This window comes from Haliaeetus leucocephalus, unplaced genomic scaffold (assembly GCF_000737465.1).
Source record: "Haliaeetus leucocephalus isolate CR32 unplaced genomic scaffold, Haliaeetus_leucocephalus-4.0 Scaffold992, whole genome shotgun sequence".
Lineage (NCBI taxonomy): Eukaryota > Metazoa > Chordata > Aves > Accipitriformes > Accipitridae > Haliaeetus > Haliaeetus leucocephalus.
This window is the reverse complement of record NW_010973428.1, coordinates 1,971,034-1,996,033: the sequence shown is the minus strand read 5'-3', so window position 1 is coordinate 1,996,033 and position 25,000 is coordinate 1,971,034. Positions and strand designations below refer to the sequence as shown.

The 25,000-nt window shown below is 39.8% G+C and overlaps 1 protein-coding gene across 1 annotated transcript in view; it reads left to right on the top strand.

Annotated features, from left to right (window-relative positions):
* IGF2R (insulin-like growth factor 2 receptor) overlaps positions 1 to 25,000 on the top strand; it is a gene marked incomplete at its 5' end in the record, with an annotated part of 60,814 nt that overhangs the window by 34,244 nt on the left and 1,570 nt on the right. Inside the window, 25 exons of the mRNA XM_010584525.1 lie at positions 67 to 234; positions 814 to 957; positions 1,656 to 1,834; positions 2,197 to 2,284; positions 3,760 to 3,966; positions 4,951 to 5,081; positions 5,787 to 5,884; positions 6,755 to 6,891; positions 7,507 to 7,697; positions 8,357 to 8,483; positions 8,865 to 8,987; positions 10,013 to 10,275; positions 12,486 to 12,698; positions 13,632 to 13,781; positions 14,851 to 15,012; positions 15,554 to 15,761; positions 16,163 to 16,309; positions 16,751 to 16,985; positions 17,980 to 18,116; positions 19,149 to 19,263; positions 20,192 to 20,338; positions 21,763 to 21,947; positions 22,447 to 22,633; positions 23,714 to 23,878; positions 24,501 to 24,570. Of these exons, the coding sequence (XP_010582827.1) occupies positions 67 to 234; positions 814 to 957; positions 1,656 to 1,834; positions 2,197 to 2,284; positions 3,760 to 3,966; positions 4,951 to 5,081; positions 5,787 to 5,884; positions 6,755 to 6,891; positions 7,507 to 7,697; positions 8,357 to 8,483; positions 8,865 to 8,987; positions 10,013 to 10,275; positions 12,486 to 12,698; positions 13,632 to 13,781; positions 14,851 to 15,012; positions 15,554 to 15,761; positions 16,163 to 16,309; positions 16,751 to 16,985; positions 17,980 to 18,116; positions 19,149 to 19,263; positions 20,192 to 20,338; positions 21,763 to 21,947; positions 22,447 to 22,633; positions 23,714 to 23,878; positions 24,501 to 24,570 (3,977 nt within the window). The remainder of the gene's footprint in view (positions 1 to 66; positions 235 to 813; positions 958 to 1,655; positions 1,835 to 2,196; positions 2,285 to 3,759; positions 3,967 to 4,950; positions 5,082 to 5,786; positions 5,885 to 6,754; positions 6,892 to 7,506; positions 7,698 to 8,356; positions 8,484 to 8,864; positions 8,988 to 10,012; positions 10,276 to 12,485; positions 12,699 to 13,631; positions 13,782 to 14,850; positions 15,013 to 15,553; positions 15,762 to 16,162; positions 16,310 to 16,750; positions 16,986 to 17,979; positions 18,117 to 19,148; positions 19,264 to 20,191; positions 20,339 to 21,762; positions 21,948 to 22,446; positions 22,634 to 23,713; positions 23,879 to 24,500; positions 24,571 to 25,000) is intronic.

The window sequence follows — 25,000 nt, the reverse complement described above, 5'->3', positions numbered from 1 at the left end:
GTATTAGCTTGAACTTAAATTCAAATATTTGAGTGAACCAGCAGCAGATAAGTGTTTGTTTTACAGGAACATCAGACACATTCACGGTGACTTTCATTTGTAGTGATTCATATCCTGGAGAGCTTAAGTTTGTGCATGAAGAGATAAACAGTGTGCTGAACATCCATGACACTTTCTTTGAGTTTCACACAGCTCTGGCCTGTGCTCCTGCTCCTGTAGACTGCCAGGTTACAGGTAAGTACCTGGAATTTGGGTGGGCTCTGTCCAACAAATGTTGGAAGGATTAACTGAACAGCAAAATTCTGCGGAGGAGGGCCTTAAGAATACCTGTTGTGAAGACATTTGTAAGACTTGAAGTCTTCATAGAAGTTGTGGAGAGGGAGAGGACGTTAGTTGTTTGAAGCAGGCTTAACTTATGAAGACAGGCAAGAAGCTGATGGGAAACATAGTGGTATACACAAGAGAGCTGATAATGACTTTGAATCTTTAATCCTTATCATGACTGGGTGCTGCTTCATCCCAACTCTGAAGGAAATGGGCTAATTTAGTGTTGGCCTCTGGAAAAATGCACCTGTGAATTGTGGAGTAGTTACGTGTGAGAAGTAACTGTCGAGGGAACTCTTCTACCTTTGGTGTAGTGACATTTTTTTGTGGAAATAGTCCCTTCTCTTAGTGGATATCTAATGTGATTCTGAAAATTACTTTGAATTATGTGTATTCATCAGTGAAACTTGTATCATTTCAAACCCAATACTGCTGCAAGTATCTAATAGGTCATCTTTCAGCTTACTGTATGTACCGCATATCTTTCAGATGCTGCTGGTAATGAGTATGACTTAAGTGACTTGAGCAAAGAGGGTGAACCATGGGTTGCTATAGACACTTCAAAAGAAGCAAAGAAGCGCACATTTTTCTTGAATGTCTGCAAGCCTTTGCCTTATGTGCCTGGATGCCCTGGTAAGCCAAGTGACAAGCATTTCTTAATTTGTGACTTCTGATGCAAGATCATGTATGCAGAATGACATCCCTGGTTATTTTAGTAGGATTTCATGAATCCTGCCCATTCAGTCGCTGAACTTGCATAGACCTGGGTGACGTATGTCAAGGGTATAATAAACAGACTTTCTCAAGCTGAGAGCAGTCTTGATGCTCTTCAGGACTTTTGCATTGAGATGTGTGGGAATGCATTTGGGAAAAACACACTGAGGGCAGTATTTGCCAGTATCCTTGATTTATTTTTTTTTTAATTATTTTTTTAAAGAAGAAGGGAAAGTTAAATGTTGTTGAAGCCTCTTAACTGAATGAGGCTAGAATGAGAAACCTATGCCATGTCTTATTGCACCTTTAGCCAGTTTGATTTGTTTAACCTGTTGCTGTAGTCTTCTATCAGTCTGTGGGAGCAGATAAACTAGTGCAGTTTTAAAGATTTCGGTGAATGCAGGACAGTAACTTACTCCTCAAAGGCTTTAGGCACACAATGTCTCTAACTGTATTTATGTAAACACTTCTGTTGCGTTCTGCTTTGGGAGTTTGAGACAGTCTGCTTTAATGCTTAAAGCTCTTTTAAAGCCACTCCATTATGTTATTTTACAATAAAGTTAACTCTAGTTGTTAAAGCTTTGATCTAAAATACAGGCTTTTTCTTTTTCCTGTAGGTGGTGCCATAGGATCTTGTGTGAAATACACTGATACAAGCAAGAACCTTGGAGTCATTCAGATAAACCCACGGGCTGCTACTGATGGGTCATTAAGCATTATTTACTTGAATGGTGACACATGCAAAGATAAGCAACGTTATTCTACACGTATAATCTTCCAGTGCGATCAAACAATGGTAATTTTCTGTGCCAGTTGCTATTAATGGGGATTTTGGAGCTTGGACTTAGTATAACAAATTCGACAATGTTAATTCCTCTTGGAACGGAGAGGCTGGTTCTAAAAAGTAATATCTTGTATACAGGCTTTTCCCTTGTCTCTCCTTACAACTGCTCTCCTGAGCCCATAGAACACAACAGTGAACTCTATCGTGGAATCCCGTGAGCCACCAAAAGCAGGTCTTTGCTGAAAATGAGTACTGAAATTTGATAATAGAGATCATAGACTGTGCAACTGCAATACAAAAGGATTCTGCATGTACGTTTTGAGACTTGCAGTGTAATCATTAGTAAGGCTCTTTCATATGGTTCTTTTCTGTAGGGATCGCCGGTGTTTGAGCAAGAGGGTGACTGTGAGTTTATATTTGTTTGGAGAACCTTGGCAGCGTGTCCTATTCACAAAGCAGAAGGTAAGTGTAGTTATCTGAACTTTAAAATATCAAAACAATCTGTACAAGAAGTAAATACTTAGTGAAGCTGTGTTTGTTTCATGCCCTGTGCATCTTTCTGGCTTGTGGAGGGTTGTCTTTTCTGAGCTTTAAGCCAATTAAGAGTCACATCTAACATTAAAAGTACAACTTAGGATGACAGGCAAATGTACTTCCCTATCTAGGGAAAGAAAATAAAGTAATAATGCTGTCTCGGACAAATCATAGTACTACCTTGTTAAATCACTGGCAGACTTGCTAGTGTCTTGTAAATCTTAAAGCATCAGTTTTCATGAGAATGTGGTTGATCCTATGCCTGGCAAGTCATTCCCTGTCCCCCATTAAAGACCGGAAATTGTACTGTAAACTTGACCCTTGACAATGGGGGAGAGTCCAGCTGGCGACTATCAGAGTTTACAGTTGACTCCAGGACATGCAAGAAGGAGCCACACGTTCTAGTTCTGATACTCAGTTGACTCTTAGATGGGAAGTTGAATGTGCAGGTCTCTTCTCCGCCCTTGCAGGCTTTGTTTTGTAACTTGTAGATAATGCCTTATAAAACATCCAGACTTCCCGTAAAGGATTGTATTGCAGCGGTCCTAGACATTATTCAAACTGCCAGTGATCTCATGCGGCACAAGAGGAATGCTTACAAGCTATTGCTCTGTAGCCCGCAATTACTTTGCAGGATGCTGGTGACAAGAGTTGTGGTTTTGAAGGGAGGGAAACTGATGTCTTGTCTTGAACTTGGTACCAACTTGTTGGATGATTGAGGTGAGCGTAATAATCATATGATGCAGTCTGATTTTTTTTAAAAGCTTCAAAATATTGAGCAAAAGGTCACTTTGCTGCTGATCAAGTCCTCAGTTTTAAAGTTACTGATGTATATCAGCTGATTAGACTCATGAAAGTAGAATTTTCCCAAACCTTTTTTGTATACATATTGGTAGATGCGTAAGCTGTAGCTAATATTTCCTGTGGTCAATTATTTCCTAACTTGGCAAATTTTATAGCTGTTAAAAGAAGATGCAAGACTGACATCTAGGACAACTCTTGCTTCGGCCTTGTAACCTCACTGTTCTTTCCAGATAATTAAGCAAGTGCTGGACTTGGTGTCTCTGGTTCTGTACTTAATCTTCAGCGTGGCTGAAGGAAGAACCTGTGAGGCCACTTTGAGGTAGTTTTTCAAGCACGGTGTGACTTTGCATCTTGCTTTAGTGGCAGTTATAAAAGAAATGTTCCATTTGTAGCTTAGTCTCATAGTTCTAGATATTGGTGACTTCCTGAAACAACCTGCTTAGCTGGACTAAAATGGTCCTTCAGTGTCACTACCCTAACATGCCAGGTACTCATTTTTGTGGCCTCACTTGTGCCACTAAGCCTTAATTGTCCTAAGTGTATTTGGCATGGCTCATAGATATTAAATTGTGTTTTAAATTCTGAACTTTTCTTTAAAGGAGAGGATTGCCAGGTGCAAGATCCGAGGTATGGTCATGTTTATAACCTGAAGCCACTTTCCAATAAAGACATAAAAGTGAGTACAGATGAATATGACTACTACTTCAGAGTTTGTGGAGAAATAACAGAACCTTGCAAACCAGAGGCTCACACTGTGTCATCATGCCAAGTAAAGAAGACGGACAATACTTTCAGAAAAGTAGCAGGTATAGCACTTGATTGGAAGGAACTTAGAGAATGGGAAGATTAACCAGGGTGTAACTGAAGCTACTGTGTGATTGTCGTGGTTTACCCCCAGCCAGCAACTAAGCACCATGCAGCTGCTCACTCCCTCCCCCTCACCCAGTGGGTTGGGGGAGAGAATCAGGAAAAGAAGTAAAACTTGTGGGTTGAGATAAGAATGGTTTAATAGAACAGAAAAGAAGAAATGATATCATTATCATTTAATAATGATAATGATAACACTAATAAAATGACAACAGCAATAATAAAAGGATTGGAATGTACAAATGATGTGTAGGGCAATTGCTCACCACCCGCCGATCGACACCCAGGTAGTCCCCGAGCAGCCATTCCCCGCCCCCACTCCCCCCAGTTCCTATACTAGATGAGACGTCCCATGGTATGGAATACACCGTTGGCCAGTTTGGGTCAGCTGTCCTGGCTGTGTCCTGTGCCAACTTCTTGTGCCCCTCCAGCTTTCTTTCTGGCTGGGCATGAGAAGCTGAAAAATCCTTGACTTTAGACCAAACATTACTTAGCAACAACTGAAAACATCAGTGTTACCAACATTCTTCTCATACTGAACTCAAAACATAGCACTGTACCAGCTACTAGGAAGACAGTTAACTCTATCCCAGCTGAAACCGGGACAGTGATACAAGAGGGGTTCTTGCTAATCTTGTACATCTTATGAGATAAAGCACCCTACCTCTTTTGTTTGATGTGCAAATAAAATGTCATGTATTTAGTTATCTTGACACACAATTAGGAATGAGCTCAACCTTACTGTACTGGAGTAGTACTCATTCAATAACTAGGTCACAAGTTTTAGAGGAAGGTTGAGGTCTTTCTATCAGTACTTTATTGTGCATGTTATTGCTGTCTATGTAACCCAGTTGCCAGAGGCATTACTGCAGTCATGTATTCACTGGACTAGGTGCTTACTTTTCTCAACTCTTTGCTTCTAGGCTTGCTTACAGAAAAACTGACTTTCAAAAATGGTTTAATAATGATTAATTACACCAATGGAGAAAAATGTCATAAAATATACGAAAGATCAACTGCCATATTGTTCTATTGTGACAAGACTACATCTGAGGTTAGTTTCAAAACATATGCTTCCTGACGTACTGTCTCCCAGAATTGCCCTCTTAATGTGTGGGATGGTAAGGTGAAGAACATGAACTAGCTTCCTTCAAGGACTGCCTAATCATTTACAGATTAGGCAGGAGATTGAAAGGTCCTGTGAAGTAATAAAAAAAATGAGGAATGTTTTGGATTTCCTGTTTAAGGAAGGTACCTTTGTCATGCCCAGGAAATTCACGGCATGTTGTTCCTTTTAAGGGATGCCTTCCATTAGCAAAGCTTTTGGAGATGTTGGGAAGGGATGTTCTCCCAGAAATAATGGCAGTTTCTTTGTAAGAAATAAAGGGTAGGAGAATGAATCTGCAGGAAAGCAGGTATTACATGGCCACACCAAAACAAGCTGGTTACTTGCTTTTAGTATCTCTCTCTGCACTTGTGCTTTCCTTCCTGTTTTTAAACAATGGTGCCTAGAGTTAATTTTGCTCTTCCCTTTATTTCATGGAAGAGGCAGAAGCGCCTAATGGCTGCCGTTTTATCAGAAGTGTGCAAGTGGATAAACTCAGGTTTGGGAGAAGCCATGCTTTTCAGAGGCATAGTGTGGCTCTGAGATAATATGTAAATAACCGGTTTCTGGATCTTCTTGAAGCAAGACTGAGATGTTATGGTAGCTTTGGTGTGTCTAGATGAGAAAAATTCCCTTTGTATTTTGTTCTTTCAGCCTGTATTTTTGAAGGAGACTCCAGATTGCACCTACATGTTTGAATGGCATACTCAGTATGCTTGCCCACCTGTTAAATCTACTGAGTGCTCCTACAAGTAAGTTATTTCCTCAAGCTTGAAATGGAGCTGTATGATGGTAGAAACAAATACAGCCTTACTGCAACTCAGTGCAATACTGCCACTTTAGCTATTGTGTTTTGACTTAATCAGTTACCAGCCAATGTGGCATTCAGTGCCGCAGTATATTTTAGGTAACTTTTGCAATTTGTACCTCCTAAAACTAATTTCACTAATTTCACCAAAGAAAAGCACTTCCTTTGAGCCTCTTCTGGGGAATAAGCTTAGTATCAAAGTGAACCCTTGGGTAGGCAGTTATTGATGATTGAACTCTGAGTATGTTAGATTGTTACAAGTGTCTAGTTATTATTTAACTACAGCTAATTTAAGCAAAAATAAAACTGCTGTCTGTTTGGAACTTCCACCAAACAAAGTTCCAGGAAAAATGTAATCTATTTCTGTCACAACTGAATATTAGTTGATTGAGATTTGATAAGTGGGGTCAGATGTGGCTAGTAATTGGCCCAGAGTTTTAACATCTGGCATCATGATAAGTTTCTACCCTAAGGTAAAAACGATCCACTGTAAGTAACTGTGCATTTGTGCTTGCCATGCACTGAAAGCCTGCATTCTTCAATGAAAAGTTAGAATTAGTCTTGCATTGGCTGAGGGCTGTGTGCACGTGGACAGTTACTGTGGGGATGGCTGGTGCAGTGATATATCTCTGTACTGAATTTGAGGTTTGTAGGGAGTGATGAGTCTGGTGCAGATTTCTTTTCCAGCATGATACTCTGCTTATAGAGTTATTAGGTTACAATTCTTAAGTTACTACAATAACTTTTAACTTAGAATTACTTGATTTTTTTTTTTTAAATGCCTCTTAATTTGAATCCTTTGTCTTTCTTACAGGGATGATGAAGGAAACTTCTATGACTTTTCATCTCTGACCCGGCATAGAGAGAATTGGGAGGCAATTGCTCTATCTGCTTCTGCACAGAAATACTATATTAATGTCTGCAAGCCCTTGGTACCATATGGTGCTGCACGTAAGAGCAAAATAAAAACATATTCTCACTGTAGCTAGGGGAGGCGAGTGGTAGGCTCTGTTGTTCAGAGTGAAAAAGTCACAAAGCAAAGTATGTGGAGACAGTGGTGTAATTTCAGCACCATCGGGAAAGGTAGATTGTAGGCCTTATTGTCATCTGCTTGGCAGATTAGATTCACTAGAAGCTCTTATCTTCTCTTAGTAACTTCAGCACTCTAGCTCTTCCATCATTATCCAAAGTCTCCTATAGCTCTTAAAAATTAAAGTAATCTTTTGGTGCAAGATGTTAACTTCAGAATTTTCTCTATGGCATCTTCTGACTGACTCCACATTTTGTGGAAGATGAGGTCACAGACTCTAGCCTTTCACTCTGTGTAGTAGTCTGCTTCCCCAGTAGTAGCTGGCACTTATTCTGTATGACCTTGAGTGAAGTGAGGTTGTTGCTGCTACTTGTGATTTTTGGGGGAAAAAACACCTCAATGAGTATGGTTTGGACAGTGGCTTGGAGAGAGATCAGCCATGACATACCTGAAAGTAGAGTAGTGGAGTTTTGTTCTAGGCAAGTAAGCCTTAATAACGTTTGGAGTAATAACGCAGTTTTTGTTCACCTGTATAGGTTCCTGTCCTTCTGATGCTGCTGCCTCCCTCATGGAGGGTGCAAAATGTACAAGTCTTGGGGAAGTGGCTGATGGTCCACGGTGGGAAAACGGTATTTCTATTCTGAAATATATTAATGGGGAGCAGTGTCCCGATAAAATTCGCAAGAAAACAACAATATTGCGCCTCAAGTGTGATGAGAGCAAAATTGTAAGTGAGCCACTTCTGGTGGAGTTTTATGTTTTCATGAGTTGTTCATACCACTGTAGGTGTAGGGAGTATGGTGGGCAGTTCTTATCCATTCCCTAATTGTCTGTAGTTGGATGGAAGCCAGTCTTGTAAGCAGACTGGCTTATAAGTACTTGAACTTTAGATGCTGAGCAGTTTTTAAGTGATCTTTTTGTACACTCTGCTAGCACAGATTTTGTCATCTGTAATAGCTTCAAATTGTCTGTTTGCGTCTTGAAGGTGAATGTATTGCAGGTTGGGAAGTCTCTCAAGCAGGAAATAATGCTATTGGCTGTGTAGTTCTTAACTCTTGCACATCTGTATGCCTTGCCACAAGTACTCTTCTATTTGGTGAGATGTCGTACCCTCACCTTCTGGATTTTCTGTTGCCCAGCTAGGCTGCCTTTAGCTCTCATCAGTTTTATTGCTCCTGATAATGATTCTGTACTGTTGTGTTTTTTAAATAGTCACAGTTAAATACTCTGTCCTTGGGTTTATTCATTGGGCCATGATGGTCTGTTAAGTCCTAGAACTGGCACTCAAATTGAGCTAGGCTACAGGCTTCAGAGATAACCCTGTGGCATGAAACCTTACAGTATCACTCTGTAGAGATGTCGCTCTCTCCACTGTTTCATGTTCAGGAATCAAAGCCAGAACTTATAACGGCCATTGAAGATTGTGAATATACCTTCTTATGGTTCACTGCTGCTGCGTGTCCTCTTAAAAGCAATGTGCAAAATGACTGCCGGGTAACCAATCCTGCAACAGGTAAGGACAAGGCCTCAGGATTTTGTATGTGGAAGAGGCTGCTGGAAGTGGCAGTACTGTCTTTGTGTTCTTGAGGCACTTCATTAGAAAAGGGCAGTCTGACGCATCCTCTGGATAGTGACTAACAAGCTTATTGGTGGGTAGAAATATCTTGTAAGCTACTGCAATGTCCCTTGGAACATAAACAGTGTATAGTTCTGCAACTAGTTTTACCTCTAATTATTAATATGAATTAGTAACTGTTTGCCTTTCTAAGCTAGCAGGCAAGTAGAGGCTGGTTGACCTTCCTACTACATTAAGTTACTGAAAGCTTTTAGTAGAAGGAAATGTCTTGATTTTGAATCTGAAAAAAAATTAAATTATTCCCTGATCTGCCTACAGGCCACCTCTTTGATTTGACGTCGCTAAAGCGAGAGTCTGGCTATACCATCAGTGATTCACACAACAGAAAAATTGAGTTGAATGTTTGCGCTGAAGCTAAAAGTTCATGTGCTATTGGAGCTGGTAAGCATTTTATCCCGTTTGATACTGTAATTGTGGACTATAGAATACCCAAAGGAAATAACTTATACTCAAGTTTACAATAAAACGCGAGGGGCATGTTTTACTGCAAATGTGGAAAGAGTGAAGAGCGCAGCTGTGTGACTGAATTGGCTGGGAAAAGATCCTAAAACTGTTCTAGGAAATGAAGTGACGTATTCCTATCAAACTCCATTCCTAAACTTACATGGGCTCACTTCCAGTCCAATCCCTCTAGGTCTGAATGGGTGGGTATTCTTTTGGACATGAGGGCAGGAGTGTAGATACTTCTATTGCACCTCTTGACTGTTGTGAAAAGGAAGAAGTTGCAAGCTTCCAGCAAGAGTGAGCTGAGCAGAAAAATTGCTCTGTGGTGATGTATTGCTGTAATGCATCTGCACTGAGCCTTTGGTCTGCACTTCAAACCCTTGCCAATCCTCTTTCTAGCTTTCTGTTCTGTTTTGGATGCTTCTGAAACATCAGTAGAAGTTACCTTGTATTTTAAGCTGCTTACCAGCAGGCTGAATTGTTAGCTCTTCTGTCAAACTGAATATGAGATGATATTTAAGCATCTTAAATACTAAAATAGGAGTATCACTTGTGAATTAAAAATTATTTTTGTGTAGTTAGAAGAAAATACTGGATTGATTTGGTACTTAAGAGGCATCTTAATAAAATTATATATAATCTGGCTGACATTTTGTGTTAATCTCTTGGTTTTCAGAGAAGTGGTAACCAAACACTGTGCTTTGTGATTGTTTAAATGTGTATAGATGCAGTACATTCTGCTGGTTAATGAAGTGTTAAAGACAATATTTGGTCTTTGTTTCACTGCAGTTCAGCTCAGTTTAATGGCAACTCTGGATGGTGTGAAAAAGCCTATCTTTCCTAGGAAAATTAAAGTGAGACTAAAATCTTAAGTTTCCTGCTATTCATATTGTAAAGCACAATTTTGAAGGGCAATTACATCAGACTTGATCTGGTTTGTTAATTTTTCTTTTTTACTTTAGCTGTCTGCATCACTGGTGGTCCAAAACCAATTAATGCTGGAAAACTGAGTAAAACTTTAACTTATGAAGATCAAGTATTAAAGCTTGTCTATGAAGATGGAGATCCTTGCCCTGCAGACCCTGAACTGAAACATAAAAGTTATTTTAGCTTTGTATGCAAGTCTGATGCTGGAGATGACAGCTGGCCTGTTTTTCTGTCTTTTGACGAGCAGACATGCACTAGTTACTTCTCTTGGCATACTTCCTTGGCTTGTGAGGAAGAGGTAAGAATTACTTCTACAGAAAACACTTGTGGGACTAAATTTCAGGGGGGGTGTTGTGGTTTAACCCCAGCTGGCAGCTCAGCCCCACTGAGCTGCTTGCTCACTCTCCCTGCAGTGGGATGGGGGTGAGAATCAGAAAAGTGAGAAAGCTCGTGGGCTGAGATAAAGACAGTTTAATAGGTAAAGCAAATGTCGCACACAAGCAAAGCAGAACAAGGAATTCATTCACCACTTCCCATGGGCAGGCAGGTGTTCAGCCATCCCCAGGAAAGCAGGGCTCCATGATGCATAACGGTGACTTGGGAAGACAAACACCATCACCCCGAACGTCCCCCCCTTCCTTCTTCTTCCCCCAGCTTTATATGCTCAGCATGATGCCATATGGTCTGGACTGTCCCTTGGGTCAGTTGGGGTCAGCTGTCCTGTCTGTGTCCCCTCCCAACTCCTTGTCCCCCCCCAGCCTACTCACTGGTGGGGTGGGGGGGAGAAGCAGAAAAGCCCTTGGCTCTGTGTGAGCACTGCTCAGCAGGAATGAAAACAACCCTGTGTTACCAGCACTGATTTCAGCACAAATCCAAAACATAGCCCATACTAGCCACTATGAAGAAAATTAACTCTAGCCCAGCCAAAACCAGCACAGGGTGTTAGGCATAGTAGTAGTGTGTGTTTTAAATTCCTTGAGGGAAGGGTGTTTTCCTGTAGTACAGAACCCAAGTTCATATAGAAGTCCTCAAATACTTTTCTTACTGACTTTTTCAGCAGTGATGAAAAATACTTGGCAAACTTCTGGTCCGCATTGTGAGCCAAGTTAAAACTTTAACACCTCAGAATAACCCCTCTGTGGTACCTACTTGGCTGCTTTTCTGTACAGCTCAAATGGAAGCCATAAGTCATCATCTTGGGAATTGATGGTGAAGATCCTCCAACACAACAGGCCAACAGAGCTTAGGTTGAATTCAGGACAGCAGCATCTCTGTGCATGGGGATAGTCTTTGTTTCTAAGCAAGTGACTAGAGTCCAGGCAAGTGTATGATCAGTTTGCTCAGTGCAAAAACTGATAGCATGAATTTAGTATCTGCCTCTGCTGTATAACACATACTGTAATAATGTGATTTGGTCACCTCTAGATGAACTGCTGTTCCAGACAATACTTTGAGCTAGTCTGACTTTAGTCAATTTTAGCTAGTTAAATTGTGACCAGTAGTGGGTGCACAGAGTAACAGCCAGCAATAGGAATAGAAAGCTAAATGAGCTATAGGGTGAATTCACATCTTTTCTTAACACCTGAACATTACCTTTTGTGAATCTGCCTAATCATTCTTTTTGCTGCCTTGATTACTTCTAGTGTGACCATCTTTCTCTGTGACAAGTTGTTTTTCCTCCTCATCACTGTCTCAATACTACCATAGCTTTGGCTTCCATTTAGGAAAAAAACATTTTCCAGTTTTCCTTTCCCCTGACAGGAACTGTCACATGTCCCCTCCTTCTTTTCTAAGATTTCTGCTACACATAGCTCTGGTTTCTTCTTCAGTAGTATGTACCATACTGCAATACAAATCGACAGCGCCTAAAAACATGGTTTTCTAGCCTCATTTGTGCATTTCTGGTCACTTTTCACAGGGTATCCACCGTGACCCTTGCTATTTCAGTGTGGTGATAGCTAGGTAGCAGTGATGATTATTTGTCCTGAAATTAAATGGTAATTTTGTTAGTTGCTCCTTATCTAATATCTAAACAATAGACTTCCCAGATTCCAGGTAGGCTGTCAGTAAGCTTATGTGCTTTAAGAATGCATGAAATTAAGTTCTGAGGAAACACAGTGCTCAAGCCATCAACTTGCAATACAGTAACTTTACATTGTTATAACCAAGCTTGTTTATCGGAGTTGGTTGAATGATCTGTGGGAGATGGGGAGAGGAAAGGACTGTAGGATCTGCTGATCTGAAGACACATTGATTATGTATGCTGGAGTATGCATGCCAGAGCTTTACGTCTTGGTATTGTTCTGATATGGATTCTATTCCATAAGAATGTTTAAATGATTGAGGTTTTTCATATGCAGCTTTTAGGTGCTTAACAAATGCCACTTTACTTAAATTTGAAACATTTAAATGCAGCCACACTTCTGGCCCTACAAAGGACAGGATGTTTGTCAATAAATCAAAGCAAGTAATAAAAGAGTAAGAGCAATAAAATGTACTTTCTTGTAGGTGAAGTGCTCAGTATTGAACGGCAGTTCCGTTATCGACCTGTCTCCTCTGATCCATCGCACTGGGTATTATGAGGCATTTGTGGATGAAGATATAACAGATGTTTCTCCAGACTTCTACATCAACATTTGTGAGCCTCTCAATCCTATCAAAGATGTCAATTGCCCACCTGGAGCAGCTGTTTGCATGGTTCCTGTTAATGAATCACCAATAGTAAGTACTATGCCTGGTATCAATGAAACATGCTTTTCCCTGCTAGTTTAAAACAGTATCCCTGCCTAGAGACTTAGTTTGCACCAAAGGCTTGACAATGGGTTAAAGAAATGGAATACAAAACTAAAATCTACCCTGCAAAACTCCCTTTCATCCCTTTTTCCCTACAAAGAAGTATTTTCCTACACTGAACCCCAGTGATATTTTTGGGTGTCAGAAGATTCCATACCATGACAAATATATGAAAAATTACTACAGAGAATTTTTTGGCTGCATGCCAAATACGGAGACTGGGAAGCAGAATGCCTTAGTCTGCCATTCTGTGGCATAGAAATAGCATGCTTGGTCGCATGATAGCCTGTTACAATATGAAGCAGGATATGTCCTAGCATGCTCCAAAATGCATTTAGTACTTTCATGAAAGAACTTGACAGCTGCATGAATAGCAAGCTATGACAGAATGTTGGTTAACTTGTCTGTGTTACCTTGAGAGTTGGAGGTTCTTACCTTTTGAGGTCTTGTCTGTGAGCTGTAGAAGATGAACATAAAAAGTTGAGATTGTTTTCCATGATCTTCCATGTTGATCTAGGGACCTCACACCATTGTTAATACTATGCTATTTTTAAGTGATGAGTTGGTATTTTGGCACAGTGATTTAAAGAATAAGCTACCTTTAAGATAGCTCTTACAGATAGTTCTTACCAGAACCTCTCTGGCTTTTGTCAAGCTTAATCAAAGAGTGTTTTGAGCTGCTCAACTTGTGTTTTGTTGGGATTGAAATATAACAACTATTCTTTGAGTATAGAATGCAGTTTTCAAAAGTGCAATAGTTGAGTTCCCATGTAAACCAAACAGATGAATCTGAATCTCTGGGGTGATCTGAAATCTAGGTGTGTCCCATATGTCTCTTAATACATATTTTTGCTTGTGTAGGATATTGGTCGTGTTACTGAACCTCCCATGTTAAATGAGGCAGTAAATGAAGTTTACATCACTTACAACAGCACTACTCCTTGTCAGATAAACAACAAATTGAACTATACTTCTCTTATTGTATTTCACTGCAGCCAAGGAACTAGTCTGGTAAGACATCTATTAAACTTACGTTGATATTGGAATGCAATGAGAAGTGGATAGTAACCAGTGTTAGCTTTGTTTAAAACTAAATCAAGGATTTGTTTCTAGCTTGTAAGGATGGACTTGTTTAAACAAGGAATATACTTAATATTTGTATTCTTAACCAGGTAAAATTTCATAGAGTGCATGAACTTTAAGCTTGAGAGCAGCAGGTTCCGATGGTTTCAAGGATCAGATTCCACTGAAGTAATGTAGCGATAACTTACTGCTGGCATTAAACTTAATGCTGTATTGCACCTTGTCTAGGTCCAGAAGCTTGTACTTGTACCACAAGCTAACACAAGAACCAGTGTAACTGTTTGTAAAGCTATTACAGTGAAATGTTTCCCCTGTGTTGTAACCCTTTCCATAATCATACACAGCTTTAAAAATTTGCATTTAGATACTTAATGTTTTTATTTTGTGTTGACACCTGAACACTAAATTGAGGTTGTATGGTGGTGTGAATCTAACACTTCTTGAATTTTTTGGATGCTTTAACAAACTGTAGAGAAACACTTAGGTATGATGTTTGACAAACTAGAGCTTGTTGAAGATGCTCAGTGGAACCTTTTTCCATCAACATGGCATGAACTGAAACTCTAGGCAGCTCTGAATATTACACAGGCCATACTCATATTTTTATTTAAAATATGACAAAGGAAGCAGCATTCTTTCTAAACCTTAACTCAGTGAACTTTCTTAATGTTCTCTACTGTGGAGAAACACAGCACTCTCACACTTTTGTTGCTGCTTGCAACTAAGCTGAACATCGAAATCTCGACCCTAGTTAATAAGACAGCTTGTATACTTCAATTACTGCTTTGACTGTGTTCTGGAGCTAGGTAGAACATACTTCACTTGTAGCTTTTTTGGTACTGGTTTTAATAGGAAGGCATGATGTGGGTCCTACAGCCCATAAAGTCTAGCCTTGGTAATAACTGAGGTTCACTGTTGAGGTGGGGGGAATGCAGAAAGAACAACAAACTCTCCAAAAATTAAACCTAATGTATCTTGCTGTGTTCTTTGGTAACAGGGCAAGCCAAAGATGATAAGGAAAATTGACTGCAGTTTTGTGTTTGAGTGGGAAACTCCAGTTGTGTGTCCTGATAAAGTGAAAACTTTAGGATGCTCTGTGACTGATGAACAGCTACACTATACTTTTAACCTGACGAGCCTTTCTGGAAGATCATTCGAGGTAATGCCTTCTGGTGGTGTGGTTTTTTGTTTTTCTTTTTGTTGTTGTTTGTTTGTTTTTTAATTGCTTATTGCTATCAACATTTTAAAACTGAAGCAGACGTTTCTTTTAAGCATCCTGGGGTGTGAGACAAGACTGAAGTGTGTATTGCAGCTGTGGTCAGTGTTGATATTTGTTTGGCCTCTGACAGAGGGAATAATATTAGAGGGAATAACATTAAAAATCTGATGTTTTTGAGAGGGAAATTCATGGATATACTGATGGGGGACGGCAGGAGAAATCTTCACCTGTGGCAGAATCCTGAACATGAAAACAAGTCTGCTAAACAGACTATATCCTTGGTCCTATGAGTGTACTTTATCTGCAACTTTGCCATATTAAGGAAGGCCAGATGTGCAGAATTAGTTATCTTATTTTCCTCCTGCATTATGCAAGTACTGCATGAGACTTGGTTTATAAAGCACTCATGTGGTTCTTTGTTAAGTATTGACTCTAAGCTCTGAGGCAGCCTTGTTTGTGATGCTTCTGGATGTCCACACAGGTATTTTCTGGACCCAACAGTTACCATGTTGGTGTGTGCAGTAAGGCAGCAGACTTGCCCCAGGGAAAATGCAAAGATGGGGCAGTGTGTCTGACATCTGAAAGTGGTGTGTCATCTTTTGGAAACATAAAGGAAATGAAAATGGACTATAGCCACCAGGATGAAACAGTCATCTTGCAGTATACAGGAGGTGATCGGTGCCCTCCAGGTGAGATTGAAGCAGACCCATTCTTTATGTAAAAACTTGTCAGCTTTTTTTACCCTTAAAGTATGAGGTTTTGTTATGATAGGAGGGATGCAAAACCCATATTGCTTACGTTAATAGAAACATGTAGTTTTGTTAAATCACATGCACCATGCTAACCTGCAACATCAACATGTATCTCCTAGAAAAGAGAATATGACTTTTCTATAGGGATGATTGTAGCTAATTGTACACTACATCCTAGTTTTCTAATTGGGTTTAGACTCAATGTTCCAGTTTTTCTGTTGTCTGCCTCTGCCTATGACTTTTCTTCAGTATTGAAGTACAGGCTTTGGATATTGTCCTGAATATGGATATGCCTGCTATTCTACTGTGTGTTAAGAGGATATATCTTTCCTTCTCAGTGACTGAAAAGGGAGAGCTTTGTGTGTTCCCCTTCAAGTACAAAGGGAAGACCTATGAGGAATGTATTACAGAAGAAAAGAATAGACCATGGTGTGCTACAACTGAAAACTACCAGGGAGATAGAAAGTGGGGATTCTGTGGTAATGGTAAGAACTTCCTATACTTCATGTGCAAAGATCTGAGCTAACACTGGGGGTTAGGCTTTATGATGCCAGGCAAAAGACCTCTGGTGCAATACAGTGGAAGCAGAGGGATAGGAGTGGGCAAGACAAGGAATCTATGGGACAAACCTGACTTTACTCAAGTGAGTGAGCAAAATATTTCTGAAAGAAGAAGTTCAAGTCATAAGTGATGACTCTGCTTTGATGGACATCAGTTGTTTTGGAAGGAACACTACTTTCTAAAAAGCATGAAAGCTAACACAGGGAATAAAATTGCTAGGTAAAGCGTTTGTGCCTCTTTGCTATCTGAAACAATACCTGATTAAAATTTTTGTTGATACTGCACAATTGCTACACTAAAATCCATACATACCTGAAAGCGTCTTGCAAAATATTTTTTTTTTCCCTAACCTTCCCCCCTTATAGCAACTGCAAGAAGGGAATCTACCATTATCTTCACATGTGATGAAAACGCGGGTGTTGGGAGACCGCACCTTCTGAGTGAGACACTTGGCTGTGCTGTGACATTCGAATGGAAGACTCAGACTGTTTGTCCTCCCAAGAAGATGGAGTGCAAGTTTGTCCAAAAACACAGAACTTATGACTTGAGAATGCTCTCTTCCTTGACGGGCTCATGGATCTTTTTCCACAATGGGAACTCGTGAGTAATGAGCAACTCCCAGGGAGCAGCTCGCTAATCAATACAGTTGAAGTTGTAATGTGGCATAGTACTTCTGTTTGGTCCCTGTTCATAGTCTGTTTAAATTGCTGACAGTGTCTTAAAACTGTTGACGCTTAACACTGCATGTAGACAAAAAACCAGAAAGGAACCCATTTTATCTGAAGAGGATGAATAATTACTGCCTGCATCCTCACTGCTTCCCTCTATTGGTAACCCTTTTTAAAGGATGAATAAGTCTAAACTAAAAGCTTTTTAAAGGCTTTCTATTTAAACTGCTGTCTTAAAGTAATTTTGTAGTTTAAATGCATTTTTTTGATTCTAATCGCATTGAACAAAAATCTTAATGACTTAGTTGTTGTCTTCTGAGTCAAGTGTGTAACTTTTTGTCTAAAGTTTAAGTAGGGCTTTCCCCCCTGCCGTTCCTCTAAGTATCAACTTAGAGGAAAATATGAATGGCAGGAAGTCATCAACCTCTCCAGCCTCCCCACTCCAGCTAGCAAACAGAAATGAACTGGCAAGGATGAGAGCATCTAATTCTAAACTTATGATAAACCATGAGGTAGAAAAACTGTTTCATTCACTGCCTTGCTACCAGTTCCTCTGTTCTAATAAAACTTAACTGGTATAGCTCCGAAGAGATGCTGAATTTAGGATAGTACTATAACCTTCATAGCTGAAAAAAACTTTTGGGCATTTCTTGACTCAGTTCCAATTTCTTGTTTTGACCTAGGTCAAAACTAACTAGTGAACTAATCTGGTAAATGATCAATTTTTTTTGCACAGAGTCACTTACTTGAAAATGATGGTTAGAAGTAATCTGCTAAACCTTAGTACATGCTTTATTCTGTCAGCTAATTAGAGTATTTAATTTCTCTGAACATGGCTAGCTTCCCATGAGGATTCTAAAGTTTGTCTCACTATGTCAGTTTAGCCTAAATTAATTTTAAAGTTTTGTCTACCATGTTCTCTATAGGTACTATGTGAATCTCTGTCAGAGGGTACATGAAGGACCCACAGGCTGCTCGGAAAGAGCCAGTATTTGCAGGAAAAGCAACAATGGAGATGTTCAAGTTCTTGGACTCGTTCATACACAGAAGCTGAATGTGACAGGTAGGGTTACTTTTTGTTCTTGTATAGAGCTAGAGATGGCTAAATCTTACAATCTAGCTATAGTGGTTCTTAAATTATGGTGAAGCCTTTATTTTGAAATATCTTTACCAGTAAATCTTCTGTTTAAAAACAAAATCAGTAAATGCTACTACTCAAAAGTGGTGTTAAGTCATGAGAAGACACTGAATTAAATAAACAGTGTTGTCATTAAAGCTGTAAGAACTGAATTGTCCATCTGAACGTCAAGAAATACTTTTTTACTGTGAGGGTGATCTAGCACTGGCACAGGTTGCCCAAGGAGATTGTGGAGTCTCCATCCTTGGAAATATTCAAAAGCTATCTGAATATGGTCCTGGGCAGCCGACTCCAGGTGACCCTGGTTGAACAGGGGGGTTGGACCAGATATGACCTTCAGAGGTGCCTTCCAACCTCAACCAGTCTGAGATTCTGTAATTGTGGGAGAGGGAGTTATATTTGTTCATCCTGTTTTGAAAGACTTGTTCTATGTCCACTAACTTCTTCAATTAAAGCAGCATGTGAAAGATGACTAATTGGCTCCACTCTTGAGGAATAAAAAAAAAATCTCAACCTTACTCAAGTTTTCAGTTTAAAGAATATTTTTTTAAATTGCTGCTGACTCTCTGAAATGGGGAGAAATTTTCAATCCAGCTACAAAACCAATGGGATGTATTGCATGTGTTTATTACCTGAGTTTGTTTATAAATGGATATCTTCATTTCCTCTTATGTTTAAAAAATGATGTCTTAAATGTAAACTTTCGTTATGGCCATACTGGTGACCTGAACACAGGGTACGATGTAAATAAAGAGGTATTTGAGGAGTGATTTTTAAATGATCATCAGTGTGAAGGCCTCAAATTACTGAAGTGCTGTAATTGATATATGGTCTATGTAGGGGTGGGGGGGAAATCCTAGACGGTAATCTAAAATAATGAAGTCTGGAGAATGAGCAAAGGGAATTTCTGACAGTTGCTTACAAAAACCTTGAGTGTCACCATTTTTTCTCTTCTAGGTGATACAGTGTATATTAGTTATTCCAGTGGGCAGGAATGTAGGAAAAACAAGAAAGTAACAACAATTATAGAACTGAAGTGTGCAAAAACAGTTGGCATGCCCATGCTGCAGAGGTGAGTTACAAATTAACATACCACTGATCTTCATGGTTTATTCCTTTGTACCTCTCTAGTGAACTGTAAGTCTCAAGGCAGTGACTGTCTGTTCTGTTGGACAGTCCCTAAGATAATCCTTGGTCTGTACTTGTAAGACATGGATCTTCTGGAGTTTCTGCACCTGTTCACTTCCATAAACAATTGTATTCTGTATTTATCTTAAAATTTCTGGGCAAAAAAATTAAACATTGTACTTCCAAATTAGATCTGACAATGGCTGGGATGTTGTTTTCAATGTCAGTTGTAATACAACCACTTCTTTGCTCAAAATCAGTTTAGTAGAGAACACTTACTGTAGGTAAGTGATTAAGCTAATAAAATATGGTTTATTGTTGCCTCAATACAGATTATTTAACTAGAAGTTGTCCAAGGTGAGGTATATATGCATGATCACAAATACTAAGAAAGCTTGATGGCATTTTGCTCAGTCTTGTTTTGGTGAACTGTATATTGCTTGTAGAATTCTGAAACTGAGCAAGATGCTCTGTATGAATCAAAAGAACTAGGCAGCAAAATCTGACTAGTTCATACTCCTTGTCCTAGTTAAACAATGTGCAGCACATTAAACCTGCCAAGAGCAGCGTGACATGTTTGTTAGCTAAAATATTCTGATAAAACCCTCTGATACACTGTGTGACTTCTGGAAATTTTGAAGTAGGAAGTTCAAGTGCAGCCAGGTCTTTTTAGGTCTTGGAACTGCAAAAAAGTGCAGTGCAACTCAAGTAGCTTTTTGAGTGCTACTTGACAATTTCAGCTTACTTTTGGCATGATGCTTAGACAGCACGTTCCTACATATGGGTTAGCAGCAATGTGTCTTCCCTTTCTCAAGATACTAAGCACTTTTTACTGTTCCCTAGAGTCATGAGTTGTGTCTGTTATTTGGTAGGATTGATGAAGAAAACTGTGCTTACTACATCACTTGGGATACTCGTGCAGCTTGTGCTGTGAAGCAGCAGGAGGTGGAGGTGCTGAATGGAACAGTTATTAATCCTGCAACTGGGAAAAACTTCTCTTTAGGGGATGTTTATTACAAGTAAGTAAAAAAAAAAACCAAACACCCCCCCAACCAGAACAACAAAACCCCAACAACAACCAAAACCCACAATACCATAGAACTATACTGCAAGAAAAGAGAGCTTGGTGTGAATATTCTGTTGCCTTAACAGTTCTTAGCTGTCAAGTAGAAATAGCACTAAGTCACCTTGTACCAATGACCGACTTAAAGGCCTGATTAATAATGCAGCTCACGGCTGGGCCTATAGCTTTGAGCATGTCCACGTGTACACAAGACTAGTTTAAAGCCTGCACATACTCACCTTGATGTTAGATCTCTTTATTGTGGGTTATTGATCTTTTCCATAGTGTGTAGACATTAGTTCAGTGCCACAGAACTTGATTGAGATTGAGAGGCTAGAGTACTCCTTGGCTTTTTACATAACACCTCTTTTCCTGCTCAGACAATCTATATGAAAGTAGGAACCCATGCTTCAGAAGCCTTAGAAGGACAGCTCTGTAGGAATCATAGAATGATCAAGCATGACTGAACTCAGGAAAGGGAGGGGAAGACCAGCAGTTACACTGACTGTGCTACACATTGCACATAACTCTGGTCCAGAACCTCTTATAAACTACTATATTTAATGTCAGTGCTAGTGTTATGGAGGGAAATCTGCCCATACTAGTGTTATGGGAAGAATAAACTCTGCTTGAAGGGCACAAACTGTTAGTGTGCAGGATTGGAGTAACTGAGTAGAAGTGTTGTGAATAAACCTGCTGTGCAAACATAGTGATAGCATTGCAAGCATACAGAAAAAAGCAAAAATCAAACAGGCCTGGATGAAGGGGGAGAGGAAGTCAGGACAAAAACTTCGTGTAATGTGAGATTAAAGGCAAGTCATATTTGAGCAAGCTCAGCCTTCAAGCAGGTGGCTAGAACAAATAGCTCTGAATCTCATAGCATTCTCACTCTGACCAGCAATGTGAAGGGATGCAATTGTAAATAGTACTTAGGTAACACTTAAGGTAGAACTAGTTACCCTTCTGGAGAAGACAGCTAAGTTATGCTATTTATCATAGCTACAGAGCACACAATATGGTTCCTATGGTCAGTAGGCTAGCTTGCGTATGAGCTGCTGAATCATGCTTTTGTCTCCAGTTTATCTTAATCCTTTGGAAGTATTTACATGTTCATACACCCATTGAGGGCAATATAACTAGAAAAGTTTGCTTTTTGTGCTTTCTTAGAATGATTATGTTTATGCTAAATGTAATCCTCATTTGTAACGTTCAGGAAGGAAGCCTCAGTCCTGCCTCTTTTTGGTAGCTGAATCAGTCACTCTAACTTGCTCTGGAATCAACCAGTGGTAGCAACTATCGCTGTTGCTGGTCTTATGTCTTGGGAATAACCTAAATATGTGAATTTAGACTTAAGGATAGATGTGCCCTCTGTTTCTTCAGGTTGTACACAGCTTCTGGTGACATACGGACAAATGGTGATAAATACGTATATGAAATTCAACTTTCTGGTATAAGAAACTCAAGTTTCCCAGAATGCTCTGGAGCAAACATCTGCCAGGTTAAAACTAATGAACGTCGCTTTCGGAGAATTGGTTCTGCTAGGAAAGCTAAATATTATGTTGAGGGTAAGTACTTGCTCACTAGCCAGAATTGCTTGATGCTCTGTGTGAATTGCTTCGTCAGAAAATGGTTCTTGTTTCACAACATCTGTGCTAATCCCTTTCTCTAAAGGTATCCAGAATCAGTCTAGCAGAATTAAGGTTGTTTCTTTTTTCATTGTGCAAGCTGAATTGCACATGTAGCCTTAACAGGGTTAGGGCTTGACACTTGTTGAAAGACTTTGGTAGAAACAATGCAAGACAGAAGACTTGGTTTTCTGTTTTCCTTTGTGCCTGTGCTGCATAAGCAATGATTTCCTTTATCTAGCTACTTTTTCTTGTGGAGAGCTTAGCCCACTCTTCCATAGCAACTGATGGGATCAGCTATGTAAAAGTATAAGCTCACCTGCAGATACTGCAAAGTGTAAGCTGTTGCTGTAGAACAAATACGTAACTTTCCAGGGTCTAGTGTTAATAGAGTGTTCTCAAGGAAGTAGTAAACTATAAGGTGTTCTTCTCATTGTAGATGATGACTTGGATGTCATATTTTCATCAGACTCCAGATGTGGTAAAGATAAATCCAAGTTTGTGTCTTCAACCATTTTCTTCCACTGCAGTCCACAAGTAAAGGAAGGCATCCCTGAATTCCTTCATGAGACAGCAGATTGCCAGTATTTATTTACCTGGTACACATCTGCCGTGTGTCCATTAATGTGAGTAGTTAACCGTTTTCTGAAAGCAGCTGTTGTCAGCACTTCTCAGCTAAAGGCTTGTTTGTATTTGTTCATCACAGTGATTGTGAAAGAGACTCATAGATAGGTGGAATTGATGTTCATGTATGTAATGTTTCCCACATGACCACTAAGTAAAAGCTTGCTGAGTTGATCTGGACCTAAAGCTGCTTGTTTGCGTGGGAAATGGAGAGGCATGGTGGAATCAATATTGTTGTTCTCACTAAGTAAAACCTACTGTAGCTAACAGATCATGGTGTTTCATGTTACCGAGAGGAGTAACCAGTATTTGGGTAAGGTTTTTTGTCCTCCTTGCCTTACTGTCTGGAAAACTTTAAAGCCATGGCAAAGACGGGCCTTCCCCTCTATCTGCCTACTTCTTTAGGCTGGAGTGAAAATCATTACAGGTCTTAGAGGAGTAATGAGGTATTTCTGCAATTAATTATGATCAGCTTATCTAGAGATCCAGAAAGGAGTAATAAGGTGGCAGTGTAAAAAGCAGAGTGACTGTATCTAGGTGCTTTCTGGCATTCTTGACACATGGGCAGCCTCACTGCGAAGAATGGAGTGACTACTTCTAGGACTGTTTGCTTTCTGGCTGCTAGCTTGAAAACACCGGGAAACTGTTTGTTTATTCTGGTTTAAACAGGCGATTAGCTGTTGAGGTCTGTGTAGTGCTGTAGTCAGTTGAAAGGTAAATAATCGCTGTAGCTTTTGCAGCTTGCTCAGGTGCAGGTTTGGTTCTAAAATAGCAGCTTTGTGTGGATAGCTGCTGCTGTGTAAACTCTAGAGTGCCTAATCATGCACTTCAGCCTTGATTGTAATCAGTTTTATGCACTGTTGGAAGGCATACCAGCATGTAGGCACAGTAGATACTTTTTTTTTTTTTAGTGTTTTTTACTTGGAATGAAATGCCCTGAATTCAATTCTTTATAGCTGTTAGTTAGGACTGACAGGATGGTGTAGCATGTTTAATTTCTTTGAATCTGCTGTTCCTAATCCAATTTGATGCAACTGGTCAATAGATCTTACCTGTCATTTTCTTCCCAATTTTGTTATTAGATTAACTGATGGTCCAGGAAGCAATGAGCACCAGACTGATCAGGAGGCCCAAGTACATAAAGGCCTTTCAAGGAGAAGTCAGGCTGTTGGTGCTGTGCTGAGTGTCCTCCTGGTTGTTCTCACTGCATGCCTAATAATCTTGCTGTTCTACAAAAAAGAGAGGAGGTAAGAAATGATTGGGAGGCTTTAGAAGTGTCTCTGGTGGGACTTGGTTTCCTCAGTGAAAGGGAAGTAGTGAACTTTAGAGATTTAAGTTCTGTTTTTCTGTTGGCAGCATCAACTATCAAACTGCTGGGTTTTTTTTTCTAATTCCTCATTACTGTCTGAAGATCCATGTAAAGAGTGCTGGAGTACACAGTTGAATTGGGGTAGTCTCCATTGTGGACAATGGCTAATTAAGGAGGATAAAACAATGTGACAACGTTGTTAGTATTTGATATCCCTCTCCTTTTACGGTGTCAAGCTGGAAACGTACAACAGCAGCAAGGAACAAGTACAAGTCCTGCTGATCCTCTGCTTTCCAGACAAGTTTGGTTTTTTTTCCCTTAGATGTAAAGGCCAGAGTTGTTTCAGAACAGTCACCCTGAAGCTGTGATAAGGGGGAAGATGTACATCATCATGGACTGAATTTTGTCAATTTGAGTGGTTCAGGGTCAGGTGTCACTGCGGTAGTTTGCACCTTGCTTGGTGAAATGCTTTATGTTGATGGTAAAGATCCAGTGAAGAAAAGTGATGTCTAATAAGGGGAATACAGTCTCCCTAATGCAGTATTCTTTCCCTTCTTTAGGGAAATCGTAATAAACAAGATAACGAACTGCTGCAGAAGAACATCTGGTGTTTCCTACAAATACACAAAGGTAATACAGTGGCAAAATCAGAGGTTTTGTTTCTTGTCAAGTTTTCTTAATATGAAGCTTTCATTAATAAATAAATAACCCCCCTTAATTCCTAGTTCCTCCAGTGCATGGAAACCATACTGTGTGGCTTCAGGAAAGCCATGTAGCTGAGATGTAGACATTTATATTGTCAAATGGGAAAGGAAGATAGTGCTGAGGAAATGAAGAACAGTCCATAAATAGCCAAATAACACATAAACGTAGAGGAAGAGGAAAAAAGTGTTTTGGACATAGTGAAAAGCAGTAGTAACAGGATGCTATTGCAGCATTACTATCTCAGGACTAAGTTAAACCCAAGGCCATGTGTGGTGTGGGGTCTGACAGTTGGGGAGATCAGTGTGTGGCAGAGTCTAGAGTGGTATACACAGTCTCCTCTTGCCTTCCCCCCCCC